Source organism: Paramormyrops kingsleyae, chromosome 21 (assembly GCF_048594095.1).
Source record: "Paramormyrops kingsleyae isolate MSU_618 chromosome 21, PKINGS_0.4, whole genome shotgun sequence".
Lineage (NCBI taxonomy): Eukaryota > Metazoa > Chordata > Actinopteri > Osteoglossiformes > Mormyridae > Paramormyrops > Paramormyrops kingsleyae.
The window spans coordinates 15,257,070-15,276,911 of NC_132817.1; the positions used below are offsets into that span (position 1 = coordinate 15,257,070).

General features: G+C 43.5%; 1 protein-coding gene across 1 annotated transcript in view; it reads right to left on the reverse strand.

Annotated features, from left to right (window-relative positions):
- The window catches only part of LOC111836592 (single-stranded DNA-binding protein 3), a 35,150-nt gene extending 34,827 nt beyond the window's left edge, over positions 1-323 (reverse strand). The window contains exon 1 of the mRNA XM_023798000.2: positions 88-323. Coding sequence (XP_023653768.2) covers positions 88-143 — 56 coding nt within the window. The 5' untranslated portion in view covers positions 144-323. The remainder of the gene's footprint in view (positions 1-87) is intronic.
- Between the last annotated feature and the right edge of the window lie 19,519 nt (positions 324-19,842).

The window sequence follows — 19,842 nt, forward strand, 5'->3', positions numbered from 1 at the left end:
CAGATTTACGGATAGTTTATGAAGTATCGATAAAACCACGATGTCCAACTTGCTAGATCTCTGAAACAAACCTCAATTTTCACTTACTTTTCTCTCGCTTGGCTATCGGATGGTACGACAGCTCCTTTTCCTTTGGCGTACATGCTGGAGATTCTGTTTTAACACTTTTACCCCACTCAACACCTGTCAAAGAAAGCAGCAAGGATAACCTTCTATCTCCATAGCTACCCCTTAGTGTTTTTCCTCCTTTTTTACATCTCCAACATTGGCCACAAATCAGGCACAGTTTCTATTGGGGGAACTTGAAACAGACCGCTGGTAGATTTTTTTTTTCTCAACAACTGTTCCAGGAATGTGTCCGCCCTCCCTCCGCAGTGGAGAAGGTGGGGGCTTCTTAAAGGGGACAACACATATTATGAGTTCTCTGCTACCTGAATATCATGGAGTGTCGGGAAAACCTGAACAGTTTTTTTTTTTCATTTTTGTATGTGGTTTATCTAAACTCAATTAAAAGAAAGCTGTAACACATGATTGTCACTGCAATGCCATACACGGTACTATTGCGGGGCATGTTGATTTAAATGTTTTAAATAATGTAGGGTGATATATTTAAATGTTCCATAAGGCGTTCGTTAAATAGTATCATTTTACTTTCATTTTAGTTCACAATGGCATCGTTGGTGGGGCTCTTTGCGTTAAAGCGATAGGTATTTGTTGGTGTCAAATAGCAGTCTGTCACCAGCACCCTTAATTATATTATATGGTGCTATGTTTGATTTCCTGTAAAAGTTTATTAACTGAGAAAACTGGCCAAGTTTTCCCTCATCTCATTTTAACTCAAATTTCTGGGGATAATAAAAAAAATGTTAAAACCAAGTTATATCTCTAGACTAGAACCAGGTAATACAATGATTAAGGAATCTAGACCAAAGGGATTGTGCCAAGACAGGCCTTCTGGTGAATCTCTGATCAAACCGCTTTGCTGAATGGCTTCAGAAAATATCCAGATGTACAAGCAGGGGGAATTGTAATCTTAAATATTTAAGCTAACAAATCTCCGGAAACTGCACAATCAAAGTCCGAGGATGAGGATATGCCTCGACATCAACATTTAGTCTGGAAGCAAAGTAATTTTAGCAGATGACGCGTGATCCGGACATTCGTTTATGCTAATACAGAAAGGCATTTATGAACTACAATGCCCTTCATGCCATCATTTGACTGTTGAAATGGTGAATTGCAGTAGGCCTGTTGTAAACTGCTCTACTCGTTTGACCTTCGTGCAAAAGGAGGCCGTCTTTGTATTTTCTGCGTTGAGTTTGCATCTGCACCTTGCCTCAGAGTTTTTGGAGCTATGATATTTCAGCAGAACGAAGAAGCCTCGATTCTTAAGCGGTCTGCAGAAAAGTACTTTGAAAACAGGGAGTGAGCTGAGCTAATGTTAAACAAACACAAATCTTCATGATTTTCCTTTGTGTGTCCCTTGTGCTGATTGCTTAATTGATCACCTTTGCCAGTTTAACTGTTGGATCTGACTTCATCTGTTTTGTTGCATCTGTCACTTTTATACAACCAGTGTGTATAGAGTAAGTTAATGTTGTTGCCGATCGCTGCACAGCCCAGCAGACCCAGGAGTAACAGCCAATCCCTTGCCGGGATATGAAATGTTCACGAGCTTAAGTATTACAATTTCAACTGTCTACAAGGGAAACAGTAGCTTGTCCTGTGGAGGTGTGAGTGTTCTCCGGGAGATTTGTGGGCGGAGCTAAGTATGATCACGTAGGCCAGAATTCGTTTTAGGGAAAGTTACACAGAGTAAAGACACAAAGGAGCAATGATGAGCATACTCTTAGCCATGCTTTCCTCTGAGCATTATGTGATATAGAACAAATAGATACATTGCATTAAATAAATCATTATTCTTCCTTATGTACCTTGTGTATGTAATTGTGTACATGAAATTCTTACGGATTCAGTTTAATCTCTGGAATAACTGGTTTACAAAATCATTTATCCCTTTTCTTTCTGTGGGCAGGACTCCTAGACCTTTAAGATTGCAGCATTTCTATCTCTCATAATACAATCATTGTCTGCCCTGTAAATCCAGTCATATGCTGTCTTTCTGTCTGTGGATGAATAAATAAGTAGGTGCCGCTTCCTTATGGAGCAACACTTGCCATTTCTGCAAGATGGACAATATGAAATGATGGATTGAAGGTTTTCATGGAGAGTGGCTGACAATGTTGGCCTGTTCACAGCACCTAGCAGAGTATGGTTCCCATCGGAACTGGTTAGCTGATTTTCCATAGAGTACAAGCTATGCAGACGGAATGGCTGACATGTCCACCCCCCCCCCCCCAACCCCATACACACACAGCCTTCTGACTCATTCCTGACTCATACACTTGCATACTCATTCAAGCTACAAGAGTGGTAGCTTTGAATTTGGGTCCATTTAGCACGCTAGACCTGCAAGTGCATATTCATAATATTAGCAGAGCCACACAGACGTATAGTCCGCCTCCCCCCTCTAAATTTTGGTACCTACCCAAACATCAACTAACTTCTGATCTTCTTCCACCCTTTCATTACGAGTGACATGTCATGTCACTTATAGCAGATATAAGGGTGTTTCTCAGCTCCCTTGCCTGTGTGCTGCCGTCCTGAAAGACATATAAAACTAAATCAAATCATTATGGTATCCTGGCTTCTTGCCTGCATTGTAGTGGTCAACATTTCCAGGTCAAACTGAGGGCAGCGACTTGGAGGGACTTCTCCTATTGTTTGCTATTGTGATGGTCTACAACGTGTTACATGGCCTTCCATGGGAACTAAAACAGAAGTGCACAAGAACCAAGTCAACACCAGGTGGACATTTGCAATTTAAGGTGTGGGGTCAAGCATGTACAGGCACCCACATCAAAAACTATGAATAGTGGTAGGGCTTACTGGAGGTACGAGAGAAGAGGCCAGGAGAGAATTGGTGTGGAATGAAAAAATAGCACAAATGATCGTCGAGACATAGGAGTGGACAATGGTGGCATCCGAGATTTCAGTGTGTTTCTCTGTTGGAAAAATGAACGCATCACTTTTCCTGAACAAACTCAGAAAAGCGTTTTGATGACTATATTCCACAAGCTTCTTCCATCAAGTCACTCATGCAGAGGGAGAGAGAGAGAGAGAGAGAGAGAGAGAGAGAGAGGGATAGAGAGAGAATGTGTGTGAGGAACAACCAGAGAATAGTAAAGACCTCCTTTCAAAAAAACACTGCAGCAAAAAACAACAGGACTGAGGTGCTGTATAAAATTCTGTATCAGTGAACACATTGGCTAGGGGCATTATCTGCTGTCTTCTGTGGAGATCAAGATCTTCTGGAAGAGCAACATCATTCTGAGCAATTCAGTCTCCACAAAGTCTTCTCAAATGTGCACCCCATCTAAAACCTATGGAATTTATAGCTGGGAATTTCAAACTGCTTCTCCAAATCTGTTGGCACTTCTAGTTTAAGAGAGGGTCAAATTACAACCATCTGCACGTAAAAAAAAAAACAGCCATCAGAATCTGGCTGGCTTTTTTGTATTTGTCTATCTCTACAACAGCCTACAATGCTGCAAAGCACAAGCAGTAACATCTCTAGCAACAGAGGAAAGGAGAATGAATTTGCCAACTATAAATCAAGCACCGTACAATGAGAGTAGGTTGAGTTGCATCACCAATGTGTGATAAAGCACGAGCGTCTCAGACTGTGAAAGATCTCATTCTGCAAACATTCTGGGTCCTGCAGTAAGTTCCTTCCATAGATAACAGTGACCAGCCTTTTGCTCAGCATCGGATCATAACTGGTGTGATTGCATCAAATAAATCCATACCTCTTCCATGTTATCCCAATCAAGCAGTTGGGCACACCAGATGGAGGTCCTCTAATTGTCATGAAATAATAAAATTAGCCTAATCAAACAAAACATTCCTCACAAAGGTGGGCAGTGATATATTATTCATAAACGGTAAAACTTGGGGGTATATAAACAGCCGACTTCACATTTTGAGTAATCTCAACTGTGATCTGACTATCATGAACTAGTGGTCAACAAAGGGGTGGAGCAAGTAGCTCAGAGTAAGGATGAACATACTCTCCACCTGAAATCATATGCTCAGATGAAGAACAAAGACATTATCTTCCAGTTGTTCTCAGACCTCCAGTATGGGGTGGCAGTTATAAAAGTGATCCAGTACAACAAATGATGCCTGAAAACATCAGACTGCTGCACTACCCGAGTGGCCATGACTTTGTTGGTCTCTTTGACGAAACATGTGTGAAGTAAATATTGATTGCATAGACTTTGGTTACTGTGTAACAAATGTATCTAAATGACCAGTGAAAAGTTACACTCACAGCACAGCTATGTAGTTTGTACATAAATACACAGACGACCGCCAGGGTGTGAGTAGTACTGATTCTTTCAGCAAAAAGCTCCCCTATTAAACCATGTGTATTTTTCTACACAGTCAGAATAGGTAGATGCCAGCAGCAAAGTCAAGTGACTCTCCAGACCATAGATATTCAACCCAATTACTCCATGAAAGACGCAACGTCTACACCTATAAATGAAAGCGAGGGGACAATGGGGCAGGGGCAGGTGTAAGGAGGCTGCCCAGTCATGGAGGAGCTCCGTCTGCAGTTTGAGGGTGCAGCTCTCTGGTTTCCAGCCATATGGCCAGTCCCTTAGGAAGAGGAAGGCATAGTGATGTCACAATGTGTGAGCACTCATTGCGGGGGGCCAACATGAAACGTTTGTATGAGAAACATTGAAGAGGACAGCCAGATATGGTTGGTTAGGTACATAACATATCACCATTGAATTTCCTTATGAATTTGATCATCTGAAAATTCCAAGAAGAGTTACATCCATCCATCCAACCATCCATTCAACCAGCCATCCATTTTCTGTAACCATTATTCAGGGTTGTGGGGCCAAGAAGAGTTACACAATACAAATGGTTACGAATAATGTAGTAGTACACTCTTACTTAATGCATTAATTGACCAGAAATTAAGTGTAAGTTATATACTGATCCCATGTTCATCCATCATGAATTGAGCATAACGGTTAATGTATTTCATGCAGTTATTCTGTTTGTTCATGATTTGTACTTGACTAGTGACTGAGTTACTAAGTGACCACCTCAAGTAAAGTGCTACCATACAAATAATAAAATAATTTAGATACAAGAACTCATCTTTGGTCTTTTCAATGGTTACTCATGTCTCCAGCATCCAACCTCATGGAACTTACTGAACAACCAAATTTGGGAGAGTTATATAACATTATTTTGCTGATACACTAGGCTATACATAAACCATCTTTCTAATGAACTCAAAATGTGTTGTTTGGCAAACACATATCTCACTTGGTGACAGAAATTAAAAAGTCATTATAATTCCGTGATTCATATGATTATATATATAGTTTCACACGTATTTGAAACCACCAGGTGAAATATGTGCTAAGCTGTGTTCAGGTTCTGTTTTACTTGTAGTCAGAGTTTAAGGGGTGACTGGATTTGGATCTCGGACGCCTTGCCAAGGGAGAACTGAAATGGGTCACTTCATTGATGCGAGGATTGCTTTCTACTCGAAACATCCCTGAAACTCATCCCAGACATTAATGAGGGGGGGGGGGGGAGGGGTTCATGATTTTTGCCCCAAGCTTCCTCCATAGTGGAGATTGTCCTTCATTTCCGTCTTTGCTGTTGTACTTAGCTAGACTCATGCCCAGGTTGGATGTTAATCACAGGCTGATATGATAGATGTTCGGCACACGATCGCTACCTTCTATTTTGCCTAAGTAGAAGCATTGGATGTGACCGGCATGTTTATCACCTGAGGCAGCTTAAAAGAGGGCAGGAGCCGACAGCAGCTCTGGACGTGACGCACAGCATCTTAACACATGACACAAAACTTAGGCTTACAGCTGATGAAGGTTGTGCCTGGGAGGTTTGATTGCTCTGAGACCCAGTTGACTTTAATAAAAATGCCATTTAACCAGAATCACCTTAATTAATAACGGGAGGCTATATATGCACATACAAACATGCCGTGCATCATTCCGCTCCGTGCACATGCGTGTCGTACATGTCATGAAATATTCCTGTGCATGTGCACATGGCTGTAGCCTTTATTGGGTGTCTGGCTTTTGCCTGCATTTTGTTTCAGTCTGAGGGGCGACTGTTTAGGGCATCTACTGTACAGTCAAACCAGCCGCCAGGGTTGTGAAAAGCAGCACAGTTGAGATAGTCTCTTTTTTAATTGAATAAGCTTCCCTGGAGCTTGCAATAAAAGGGGGCACCCCCCTGCCCAAACACGCACACACACACACACACACACACACACACACAGGTTTATATCTTTGTGGGGACTCTCCATTCATTTCTATGGGGAAAACCCTAACCCCAACATGATGACCTTAACCCCTACCCAGCCCTAACCTTAACCATGAGTAACCAAACAAAATACAAGACTTTTGGCATTTTTAGTTTTTTGACTGCATTCACTGATCTTTGTGGGGACCTGTAAAATGGTCCCCATAACGTCAAAATAGCAGCTTTTTATTACATTGTGCGGAACATTTGGTCCCCACAATGTAATATAAACATAATCCATTTTCTTCGAGCTGTGTCTGATTTCTGAATGAGACCACACTGGAGCTAAAAAACTGGTGGGGGCAGGGGGAGCATGGGGCCCGTGCTGGGGGGAGGAGGCTCTCGAGAAGCCAGAGCACAGCGATTATGACCCTCCACCCCCACGCACACAAACACACACACACACACACAAACTGCAGGCCTGGATCTGGAAGCTCATGCTACACTGCTGTTGAGAGGCTTTGACTGAGACATCCGTCCGCAGGGACCAATCACGGCCCCCACTACCTCCACCGAGGCTAAGTTACTGCACCCACCCAAATAAAAATGCATCCCGTCACCATATCCCTGTTAACCTACCGTCGGACGTACTAGATGTACTTGGGGACAGATTTAGCTTACAGTCTGTCACATGTTCTCCTCCTATGATAGCATTGTCACATCAGGCACAAGATTAAAATGCTGGTGTTCATTTGACAAGCTGTTTCAGCAGGTTAGAGGACACTTTGGATACAGATGGAACATGAGAATTTCACATTGCATTGGGATGAAATCAGTGTAGAAGGAACTGCCTATCTTGGCAAATCCCCATCAATCTATAGACTGCCTTTCCTAGACAGAGTCACCTAGAACCTGGGGAACCTAAGACTGGGATTCCAGGCCACATGCAGAACCAAACAAGAGAAGGAGAAAGCCCAGCAGAAAGGGACAGAAGACAGACATGTAGGACAAAGGTGGCGTCTGAACATACAACCTTCAAGGTGTAGGACATCAGAACACCCCACTGTCTCCATAACACAACTGCACATAAAGCATCACAGTCACAGGGTCACTCAACAGGTTGGTCAAAACAAAGTCTTGATCTGGATTTTTACTTTTTGCAAATGTCCACCTCTGCCCAAACTAAGCAAATAATATTTAAACAGTTGCAGATTTTCCCCTTAATAAACACCCAAGCTCCTTTTCAGACCGTGGGGAAATGATTGAACTGTGGAGTAGAAATACAAAACAGGAAGAGGCAACTTACAACCTTCTGTTATCGCGAAGGCTCATCTAAAGATTATGGGAGATAGTCTTCCTCATTCACTTCTCCATTCCTGTTTGCTCCGTTCTTGGCTCTTATTAATTCCTCATTTTTGTGTTTATGTGTGCAATAAGGTTCCTGCAGCCCCAAAGGACCTAAACAGAAAGGAAAATAGGTAGATAAAATGAACGAAACAATATACCTGTCACATGATTTCCAAAGGTGCACTGGTGTACTTCAAACATGAAATACGTATAAAAATGCCCTTATTTTCAAAATCTCCAGGAAATCCATCCATCCATCCATCCATCCGTCAACCCGTTCTTCCATCCATCCATAAACATTTATCCAGTTTATCATGGCAATAATAAATGACTGGTTATAACACCACAACATCAATACACTTCCACTGCAAAATTTAAATGGCACTTTGTTAAAAGCATAGGCTGCAGAAAAATATACGGGAGGGAAAATGTGGTTCAACCAAAGCAAAAGCAGGCTTACCGAAGAACAAATGATATTCGGCCGATCTGGCCATGGTGATTTCCCGTGGTGATTTCCCGTGGTGATTTCCAGCCGTCTGTGTGAGGTTTGGTGGACCAGGGAGATGAATGTTCACGGGGGGGGGGGGCATGAACCAGCCGGACTGGGGGCGGGGGGCAGGGGTTATCACTTTCAGGGAAAAGCAGAGTCCCTTACAACATACGCAAACAACAAAAAATTACATTTTACTGCTAATTATATACATTTGCGAAAATATTCTGTTCTGCTCAATGTGAAACAAAAGAAATAGGGAAAACAGGATTTTTCCAAATGCATGACTGTAGATGTTGATACTACGCCTGTCTGTTATTTTACACAAACCCCTACTGTGTGCTTGCTTTTGGAAACAAATATGCTTCACTTTGCGGGATATTTAAATATCAATACACACACAGATTGTTCTACTGAGAGATTGAGGTGCAGAGTGAGAAACGGTGATAGAAAGGAAAAGAGTGATAGACAAAAAAATGTCACCGTACATCACATCTCTCCTCCTTCGAGCGCTCACTATTCTCCACAAATTAGCCTTTGTTTAATAGATGTGAGACCAAATCGTCTTTTGGGCCTTACCCTGTAATCTGCCACCGCACATTTAAGCATTATAGACAAGTGTCCTGATGAACACTGTCCCCCTGAATGATCAGGTAGGTATAGAGGCTGTGCATTTCCTGGCATTAAACACAGCCAGTGGACAAGTCGCATAGAATATGCAAAGAGTCGGGAATGGTAAGAATTGCACGTATCTCACAAATGTCGTTGAGGTTTCTCCAAAGGGACCCTGTGCTGTGGTAAATTGTGGGGTGTATCTGTATGTGCACAGCCTTAAATTTGCCCCCTGAGTTGCTGCATAGTAGTCCTTGGCTGGGGGTGGGGGGGGGGGGGGTCGTGGTTTGGAAGCCTATTCATTAACATGGTTCATGGGTGGAGGAAAATCATGGGAGGGGTTAGGCTAATTAGGGATTAAAAGGGGTTGGTATGTTCCCATTTTTTCCTAGATATGCCAATTATGCCATAATATGCCAATTACCTTCTACAGCTACAGAGTTCCTGGTCTAATAGAGGCCGACGTGGCCTAGATTTCTACCCAGCATGCACTGCAGGGCTCCCCGAACACAGCAAAAGACTCACTCCAGAGCCTAACGTTACGCCCTTTATTATTTTGATTTATTAATATTATATTGTTTAGATTTTTTTTTTTTGCCAAGCAATTTTACATGATCATACATGCAACTCAATATGCCTGTTTTGTCGTCCCACATGCAGACTCTCTTGCCCCAGGATGGTGTGCTTGGAGATTTGACTTACGTTGAAAACTAGATGTTTTACAGGAGGAATTCAGGTTAAACTCTCCTCCTCGCAAGCGGCAAGTCAGACCTTCAAAGCCACCAGCAGGAATAGAGGCTGACTGGTAGGTGTCCATTTCACACCACGAATAGGGTTTGCTTTGTATTCCTTTAGGTACAGAAACGCTACGTATTCGTATCCCTGCAGTTTAAGATATGGCTGCCCATACATTGTAATGAACTTCTCTCTGTGTATTGTGAAGTACTGCTCTCTTTGGATCTTTAATGAGATGAGTCACGTATCCGCGGATAGTGGCATTCCGGTACAGCTGGCAGCTGATACAAGGTGCAGTTTCCAGTGACAGATGACGACCCAACTCTCCCCCTATCATAAGCCATGCCTTTACAGATACACAGGCAGTATCAGATCCACCCGTCTCTCCCTCCAGACATTGAAGTTTGTCAATATTAGTATTATGCCACCCACACCCAAGTACACAGCTGGAGAAGCATTCAGCTCTTTCTTACCTTCAAATCTTTTTTCCACCACTGTTGGGATATCATACATAATTCGAGCCTGTATATGCTAATTCTCTTCCCTGGCCCACCGCCTACTGTGTTTTTTCCACACATGCAACTTCATCCATGTTCACAACATGGGGAGCATGAGCATATCGGGATATCAAAGGATAAGCATGAATCATATTTTGGGTGTCTTAATGAGTAAACTGGCGTCATTTGGGAGACTGAAGATGTCCTTCTGTGTAATGTGGTGGCACACAGCTTTTCTCGCCTTTAGATTTTGGTGGGGCATGTCCAAAAACCAAAAGGAGAGAAAGGAAAAGCGCCAGTGGGTGAAATAAATGCAGACAGAGAATGAAAAGGGGATTGGAAGACAGAGAGAGAGACAGGACAGAGTGTAAAGAGGTCAGGTGGAGATTATGAAACAAACTGTGACTTAATATGGCCTATTTATTTATTACTGCGGGCTTCATTTTGTCGGGTCCTGAAACGCAGGCCGCAGAGCGAACGGCAGTCTGAGCCGGCTGAAAGACGAAATTTATTCCGTAGAATCCTGCATCTCAACCGCAAACGCTAATTTGGGCTGTTTCCACTAATGTGGCCACAACACTGGCTTGCAGCAATGAGAAAATAATGATTCTGTTTTATCCGGGTAGCATTTTGAACACAGTTGTCAATAAAAGTCTAGGTGAGCACACACAATGTGTTGGCAGGACGAAGACAATCTCTGAACGGTCTTTTAAGAGCTAAAGACATGCTTTGTTCCAGGCATCTTTGCCATACTAGGTCCTTGTCTAGACAGTTGAGGTAACCAGTACGGGTGCATATTCACGAGTACGGTCCAGCACCAGGGGTGCCAAATATACTTGCAGGCTTGACAGGATGAATAAGCTGTCTCTGGAAGACTCTGAATGGATTTCACTCCATGTATGCAAACACCCTGCCTGACATAAACATATCAGACCAACAGAGTGGAAAAATAAAGCAAAACTCAGCAAAGGGACTCCAATCCAAAGAGATGCTGTGACAATAAGGCTTTCAGTCAACTGAACAAATTTGGTTTCACGTGACACTTTTATCCAAGGAAACATTTGGCTTATATCCGGTTGCTTAGACAGATATTTCCCTGCAGCAATCCACAGAACCTGGTGCAAGAGAACAGAACTAGGTGCCATGGGGGCAGGGGGGAATGATGGTTAGTGGAGATGTTGGCTAGTGGAGAGGAATAAAAATGGATGACAGCCATTTTGGCTTTAGTACAAGTACAGGGGAAGTCAAACTGAGCCTTGGGTCTTGGGAAGGACTACAACTGGATGGAGGCTTGGATTTCTAGGTCTGTATTCTGTGAGCTTTGGGGAAAAACAGAACCCACTCGTATAATAGGGAATGAGGCACAGGTCAAGTGAAAGAGTAGGTTCAACACCTGACTATGGTCTGTCCAAAGACGTCCAGTTGTTCCCCTCCCTTATGCATGCATTGTTTGAGGGTACAACGACGATCCATAGCAGGAACCTAGCATTAGCTTGCAAGTCCCTGCCTTTACCTGTGACATGGGGCATACGCACAAGCACATGATTTACAGCAGCCAATGAACACTGGCCATTCTACACGGTAAACTAGCAAAACAACCCCGGTGTAGGAAATGTCGAAATACTAAAATAACCAAACCTAACCAAGGAGGATTTTTTACATGCATATCTTCAGATGTGAAGGGGCACAAAGCTGCATTAAGCCACAGGTAACCGCTCTGAGGTGTGAGACGAATCCTTGGCACAAAACCACCATGTTGTGTATTGTTCTTTAGAGGCAGTGATTCATCAGTGTGCTTGGATTGCAGTGGGGGATGGATGATTAGGGGGGGGCAGATGAACTTGCTGGGGTTAATTATAAAGCCACTTTGTCATCCAAGTTGCCTAAGAAGGCCCAAGGGACACCCTGAGACTGAATCAGAAGATCCTCCAACCTCTGCCCCCAGAAGTGTCCAACCTCTCCGTCCTGGGGGCATCCGAGTCAGCTTGTGGGCTGACAAAAGACACATATTCTTCTAATATCATTGTCTAATAAAGTGATTCAAGGATTCAAAAACTTTGATAGGTATTTGTATAAATGCATGTACGGTGAAATACTTGATTGTGTACCTCGCCGCAGACATAAACAACATGTAACAATGGAGAACAATAGATGGCAAATAAACAGAATAACGAACAATAACAAGAAATATTCAATTTACACACAATATACAATAACACACAAGTAGTCAAGAGATCTTTGTTGTCAGCCCAGCAATATACAAGCATACATCCAGGATCAAATACCATCTCTCTGAATCTGACAGTGCTACATTTACACATTTACTAAACAATACACTGCAACATACTAACTTATCACATTGACAAGACACATCTCCTTGCACCTGGCCGTTCTATGTAGTATTCTGTCCTGCAATTGACCCCTATCCACAATCCCTACTCTCCTCTCTCTAAGGAGAATGTGCTGCACTAATTCTGCTATACATTAGCTCCATCATATGCCTATTCTCCTATAGGATCGTTTGCTAATTCTCTTATCTGTTATCTGTGCAGTGTGCAGATTCCTCCATACGTTTGCTCTGCCATGCACTAATTCTATGTCGTGACTCCCTGATCATCTGGAGCCTGAACAGCTTCTCTTCTCGGGGCATCTGCCTCTGTCTTTGTTTCACACAAACTACTCTTCTTCACAGGCAACTGCAATTTTTCTGCAAAGCATCCAAAAGCAAGGACACCTCAAAATTTGAAATGGATTCCATATATTGGTATGTATCTGAACCTCCTTCACTGTTATTCCTATAAAGGTTTTAAATGCACAGTTTCGCCACATGCATAATGCATTAAACCATATACACAAAAGCAATAAACATTTATATCAGACTCCATTCATTTATTGTTGAATCGGTCATGTTTTTAGTTTTCGGCCTTATGGTTTGGTTTTTCATCTGACGGCGTCGCCGCGGCAAAACCATCAGACGTGAACTTTCGCTGTGTATGTTGTGTGCTATTCTGCCCCAGGGCAGTTAGCGATGGGGCCCCTTGCTCCCCCACAGGGTCCCACCCCTCCCCCGATCCCCAGCCTAAGCCAGCGAACAAACCACAGACACAGAGAGGTGCAGGGCTGGGGGGGGGGGGAGGGTGTGCTCTCCCTGGCTGCTGCAGGAGACACACATCTGCTGAGTCCCCTCCCAGCACCAGAAAAGCCTGCGGACACACACACACACACACACACACACGCACACACAGGCATGCTCACACTCTAGATAATACAGGAGACACGCTTATACACACACTCATACATAAAAACACAAAACTGCACAACCTACATACACATACATGCGTAAAGACATGCTTACACAGTGATAGAGAGTGATTACACATTCATAAGCACTGTCAAAAAAACAACACATTCACCTCTTGGTCGTCCCAGCATGCCCCTATTTGGATTCAGTGTTAGAGCAGATTGCAGCCCTAACATGCACAGACCCAGTGGTCATTGCATAAGCTGCTTTCTGGCTTCTAAATCACATGTGTATCATACAAAATACTCGCCACTGCTTAGCCTTCCCAAAACTAGATGGAGTATGTTCCTCTTACACTCCGTGCCCTCCTTAACTAGAATTACTGTGTGCATCTTCGGGAGATGGAGATATTGAGGCTGCACTGAACAGGATTCTCGTGTCTCATAGCCCATTTTTCTCCAGTGGACATTCAAAGCTGACACTGCGGCAGTCTCAACTGTCCAGATCATTGCGTCTTCCTACTATTTATAATTTTCATATTCCCACAAATGCTTATAGATTAGGTTTTGTGAACAAGCAGAGATGAATAAGCCGAGATGAAAAACTGCAGACATGGAAGAAATCCCAAGACTTCCTACATATTATAAGAATGCAAAATAGCAATTTCATTAATGCGACATGAGAGGCAAAATGCCGATCACCAGGATTTTAGAATTCTGGTTCTGTGCGACAGGGAGAAATGCAAGCTGTTGATGATGTGCTGTTAGGGAGCAGTGAATGGTAATGACGCTCACGGAGGTGGGGACACCTCCTGGTGGATGAGGAGTACCTAAGGAGCACCCAGCCAACTGTACTCCCAATCGCAGGTGTCTGAGCAGGCCAGCTGTTCCAAGCGAGGCTGCGGAGGAGGTGCCCAGCCCTGGATGCCAGCTACACAACCAGGCATAAATAACGAAATCTGGGCCAATCAGAATCATCCAGAGGAGGAAGTGAGTGGATCAGTGATGGAAGAGGTGGAAGTATGCCACTGGTGTGCCTCTTGCTTCCTCTGCATCTCCTGTTCCTTGGCCTTCCTCCTTTCCTCTGCCTCTCTTGAGTCCCGTGCACCTCCCAGACTTCCGCACTGTCACGCTCCCACACTATTCTTAATGGTCCGTTCCAGCCGCGCAGGTGGAAACATCGCAGCGGGCAGGAGAATGTTTGACACGATTCTCGCACGCCACCACCATGACTGGCTCTCTCCACAGGCTTGCCACCTGAGACTGTCCCGGGGAAGCTTTGGGTGGCCGGGCTCTCGGCTGGCGTTCCTGAAGCGAGATGCTGCAGCTGTCACCTTCCGAGAAATACAGCTGTACAAACAGATTCACCAGCGTTTCGCCATGCAGGTCCCTGAGGATTTACCCTCTTACTGAAAAAGACCAGCACTGATTAAAAAAAAACAGTAGCGTTAGCGCGCAGTTAGCATGAGACGTAATGGATGGTAATGCATGCTGTCGTATGGCACGCTATCTCAAAGTCCAGAAATGACACCTTTATTGGCATGGATGCAATGAATTAGAAAAGGGAGCTTATTAGCCCCTCAATAAGTCTACCACAAAACATTCAGCTTAGTAGGGACTCTCTCCGTCTATAATACTGCAGTGGCTGGAGCCGTATTTTGTGGATGGTTTTCTCGGCCATGCCAAGATGTGGTTTCATTTTCTGGCCCCAACCCCAGTGCGGCTAGACTCATGTTGGCCAAGACAACAGGGAGTATTTGTCGGGGGGAGGGGGGTAGTGCTTGCATTCTGCCCTGGCGCCTATAGCTCATCTGATCCCTATTAGGGAAGGACCCTGCACTACTCTAGCAGGAAAACAGGTGATATAAGGGTTAAATGAAGACTGTGTCAGCAAACCCAGGCACTTCCAATAAGCACAGCATGGGTATGGTGTCTAAGGAGGCAGAATCCGATGGTCGCCGGTTCCAGTCTGGCTGCTCTGGTAGGTTTACGCTACCGAGTGGAGAAATGAGGCATCAGAATCCTCAGCACTGTGATGATCGCTGCCCACTAGTCTGAACCACATGGTTACTGACAGCACATGATAATCCCCATCCACTGTCTGTTATGAAATATCATCTCTCCTTTCACTAAAGGGAAAAAAAAAATCACCTTTAAGGTCTGTCCCTGACATTCAGCAATAAGATGGGAACTCGTTCCTAATTTATGAAGTTCACCCAGCAGCTCATGGATGCCTGGTTTGATGTCTTCAGTCTATTGTGTCTATCTGCTCAGCTTAGTCAGAAAACATGGCTTCACATGGCCAGGTTCCTCTTTGAGAGGCAGTTTAAAGAGCCATAAAGGTTCTTCTTTCAATGGCAGAAGGTAGGTTTCAGTGAAGATCCTGTTCATTCTTTCCTTATCCTGGTCCACAGCAGGAAGGATGGTCTCTACAACCAGAGATACGCATCTTACGCATTTCGCCTTTTCAGAAGAAAATATCATCAAAACGTTTAGAACTGGGCTAGAGGAAGCTATCTTCTCCTGCACTAAACTACACTTAAGCTGAATTAGTGTTCAAAAAGAGGATGCAAATAGGGACAGACCCAGTGAAAACAAGCAACACTAATAACAGCCACAACATAGAGTTGCTCCGCTGTTTTTGCGTGAATTACACCAGTGGGCCAAGAGAGGCAGTAAGCATTACATTATGATTTTAATCCATTTCAGCAGCTTGGCTTTGGGTACTCTCTCCCCTCTCTCTCTCTCTCTCTCTCTCTGTCTGTGGCCCCAGCAAAGCTCTGCATCAAACAATAGACAATAATGCTGCCCACCAAGATGGAGGATATTTAGGTCTGCAGTAAAACTCCTAAAACTTTATTATCTGGCTTCCTGAACCAAGAGATGCAACATAAGCAGAGAAATGGCAAGATACATAAGATTTAACCAGCTCAGCTATGTAACAACATATATACACACATATATATAGTACGATTATAATTGCGTTCAGCTTTCAAAGAAATTTGGTCACTGTGTTTTTCTTTTCCTTCTTTTGATAGAATTTAAGACCAGGTGGAATTAGCCAGGCGAATATTAACATGGAAGGTGAATGCTTTTTATTCACTGCACATTCTTAGCTGAAAACTTTATTTTTAATTTTCTATACTTTCAGGAAAAGACAATCGCATTTAGCTGAGTCATTTATTGAATGTTTTCCACGTTTGTCAAACAACAGTGATTTAACCACGTAAAACAATGATTACATGAAAAAAGCAATAGGATACATAATGTTTTGCCATATAATTAAGAAAGCTGTTGGGTATTCCTGAATTAACCATATGCAGTTTTTTGGGGGTGATTGTTTGCTAACCAGCTGGCTATCTGTTTAATAACATTCCACATGTTTATGATTCCTTACGAAAACATCAGTGTTGAGAAGTGGATCCCATTCATTGCATAAATTACAGTGAATTGTATTTTACAATAGTTTCCGATCATAAGTTAAAAGCTTTAGTTATTTACTTCAAAATACACTAATTTCTTATTCTTGCGGCGGGAGGGCTGAACGCTGACTTCAACAGCTGCTTCATGACCCAAAAAGCTGTCAGTCTTTCCCTGGAATAAATTGTGGAATGTTCCATTTTATGATACGGGGTAAACAGTCTGTGGTGAATGGTGTATCTGCGTAAAATATTACATTGTGTAGAGGTTGTTTTAAAAGAAAACTTATTATACGCATGTATAAAAATTCATAGTTTGCTTTAGTGTATACTATCGTTAAACAAATCATTAAATGTAAAGTCCCCCCTCTGCTTATCCCCCGCTTCGGTACGTTCAGATTCGAGTAGGTCCATCGTAGAATCAATTCACAGAGAGGGTAGCTTGAAACCGGCAACTCATGCTTGTGAGCGAGTTAGGAGAGTTAGGCAGTTAGGATTTTAACAGTGTATAATCTGTTCTGTATGGCCTCCCTCTTAGTTATCTCTGTTGTTTTTTAGACTTAGAGGAAGTGTTATAAGTGTTTGTGTTTGTCCTGTAATGCAATTGGGTACGGCTGCTTTTAAATGAAACAGTTGTGCATTCGCGTAAAAGTCAAAGAACGTGCCCAAGTAAACACATACGTAAACAAGTAATTTATTAATGAAAAAAAGTTGGAAAGTTGGCCATAAGCACTATATTTACGCGTCTTGATATTTGGAGGCATGCAAACGGACACCTAAGCGCATTTCCTGAGCTGCATGGTTGTGCACCGATAAGTAATCGAAGAGTCTGTCTCCAGTGGACTTAACGTTATTAAGCCGATATGGATTTTAGACAGGAACATGAAGTTTTTTTATTATTATTATTATCATCATTATTATTTATTGTTGTTCTTCTACTTCTTGACTAAAGTTTTAAGACGTAGTCCTTAACCTGTTAACTTTATCTGCAGTCCGACAGATTATCTGAGCATTTGTCGTATTAGGAGCGTAAGAATCACAAGCCCCATCTCTCCGTTTTAGTGTAATGCAGTGTATGGTATTTTTATCAAAACTGACTAATAATTTGTCATAGGCAGCAGAATAAACCATTTGCTTTTTCGGATGTTGTGCTACATTTATTATTTAAGATGCTGCTGCAATGAACTGTTTCAATGGATTTTCTTGGGTTTTACAGCGAAGTATCAAGGATATGCAATGCATCCATAGTGCATGAGCGCCCAGCTTAATTTATACAAACGATTTGTTATTCTTGGCTGAACCTGTGCGTATTATATGCGTTTTGATTACAATGTCCTTCTAACGTGTTCATGAAGGCTGGGATGATGATCTTGTAATGCTGTTTAAAATAACTAGGGGTTTAATATAGCTTGGATTGGGATCTCTGCCGTCAGCTTACAAAACCATACTTAAAATTTCACAGATGGGACTTCCTGTCATCTTTATGCATTCATAAATGTAAGTTCTGCCTGCTCCTCATGTTGTAAGATGTGGGCTCCGTTCTTGGTGTCTTGCTCTGGAGCTTTCCGAGTGCCCCTCTATGTGTTTACTCCAGTCCACCCACTGGGTCTCTCCCCTTTATCCTGAAGCTCTTTGGGGAAGATAGTGACCTGGAGTCCATGGGCCCAGCGGCATAACTGAGGTCGACACGTACCCCCCCAATATTAAATTTGTCTCCCCCCTAATGAATCATCCTTTGTATTTAAATGTTGAAGTTGTGTCCTGCCCAAAATCAAACTTTCTCCTACGTCCTTGCCTAGGCCCCAGCCTTGGGACAGTCTGACCCGAACGGGCCGGTGATGTTGGTGGAAAGTGGACACAGTGTCACCTTGATGGGTAGGCATCTGCTTGCTGGTGCCGCCTCCAGCTTTCGGCCAATCAGATTGGCAGTCGCACGTTTGGTTCATCGTGAGCATTCTGAGTCTCTGCTGTGAATGTACGATCCTCGGCCTGGTAAAACCCGGGCGCTACTTGGGGCTTGATGAATTAGCTGTAATTTCCTTACGGTTTTAAGTGCCAGGCGGGACAGTGGCTGCTAAAATCAAACAATGATAAGGATGGTAGGAAGCAATCATTGCAGGGAAACAGCATTTCCACATCCTGAGAGTGACACACAAGCTTTGCTGTGAGAAAAATGTTTTCTCTCCTCAAACCAACCCTTCCCCCACCCATACCCCCAGACGCCCCCCCCTCCCCTCCTCGCAGACTCTCTTCTCATTACCCTCCTCACAGAAGTCATCTCCAGTGGGTTATGCGTATTCCGAGGCCCTGGCTGTTTAATGCACCGCAGGCCGTCTCCAGCAGCAGGTCCGGGTAGATAAGAGAGAAGTGCTGTGTTCTTGCTGGGGGACACGGGCACAGTAGCCCAGGCAGTGCCTTTCAGCCCCCCAGGAGAGTTTGCCCAGTAACGGAAGTGGTGCTCACAAACCTGGCTCCCTAGCTCCCCCTTTCTGTAGCCAGAGGAACTGCAGGCATTTTGAACCCAAATCGACTTTCTGCTCTATAATCAAGTTCATCATCATTCAGATTGCAATTCTCCGGGGCATTGTTGTGACAGCAGAGGGGTGCACAAAACAACCAGTGCTTGTCTTTTAGTCTTTGGTCAACGCCCTCTTTTCACTTTGCTAGGACTGACATAGATTTAAACAGACATAAGAAAATGTAACAAGGAATAACAGCTTCAAGTGTGGGAAGATGTAGCATAAATAGGCATGTTTGTTATGGCACGATGGCTAAGTGGGCAGCACTATACGCTCACTCCTCTAGGGTTGTGGGTTTGAACCCCCTGGCTCTGTGCGTCTGGAGTTCCCATGCTGGTTGCTGCACTCAGGCTTCCCCCTGCAGGTTAGGTGAACTGGTGCTTGCAAACCACCCATTCCGTGAGAGAGTGCTCCTTCATGGGATCACATCCCGCCCACAGTCTCCCCCACCCTGTGCTTCCGGGGAGAAGCTTAGATTCCCTCTGACCCCGTCCTGGACGAGTCGTTTATAAGCGGCATGCATGCATGTTTATGGCATGCATGTTTATGGCATGCATGCATGTTTATGGCATGCATGCATGTTTATGGCATGTTCTGAGTCTGCTAAGAGTAAATTAGGATAT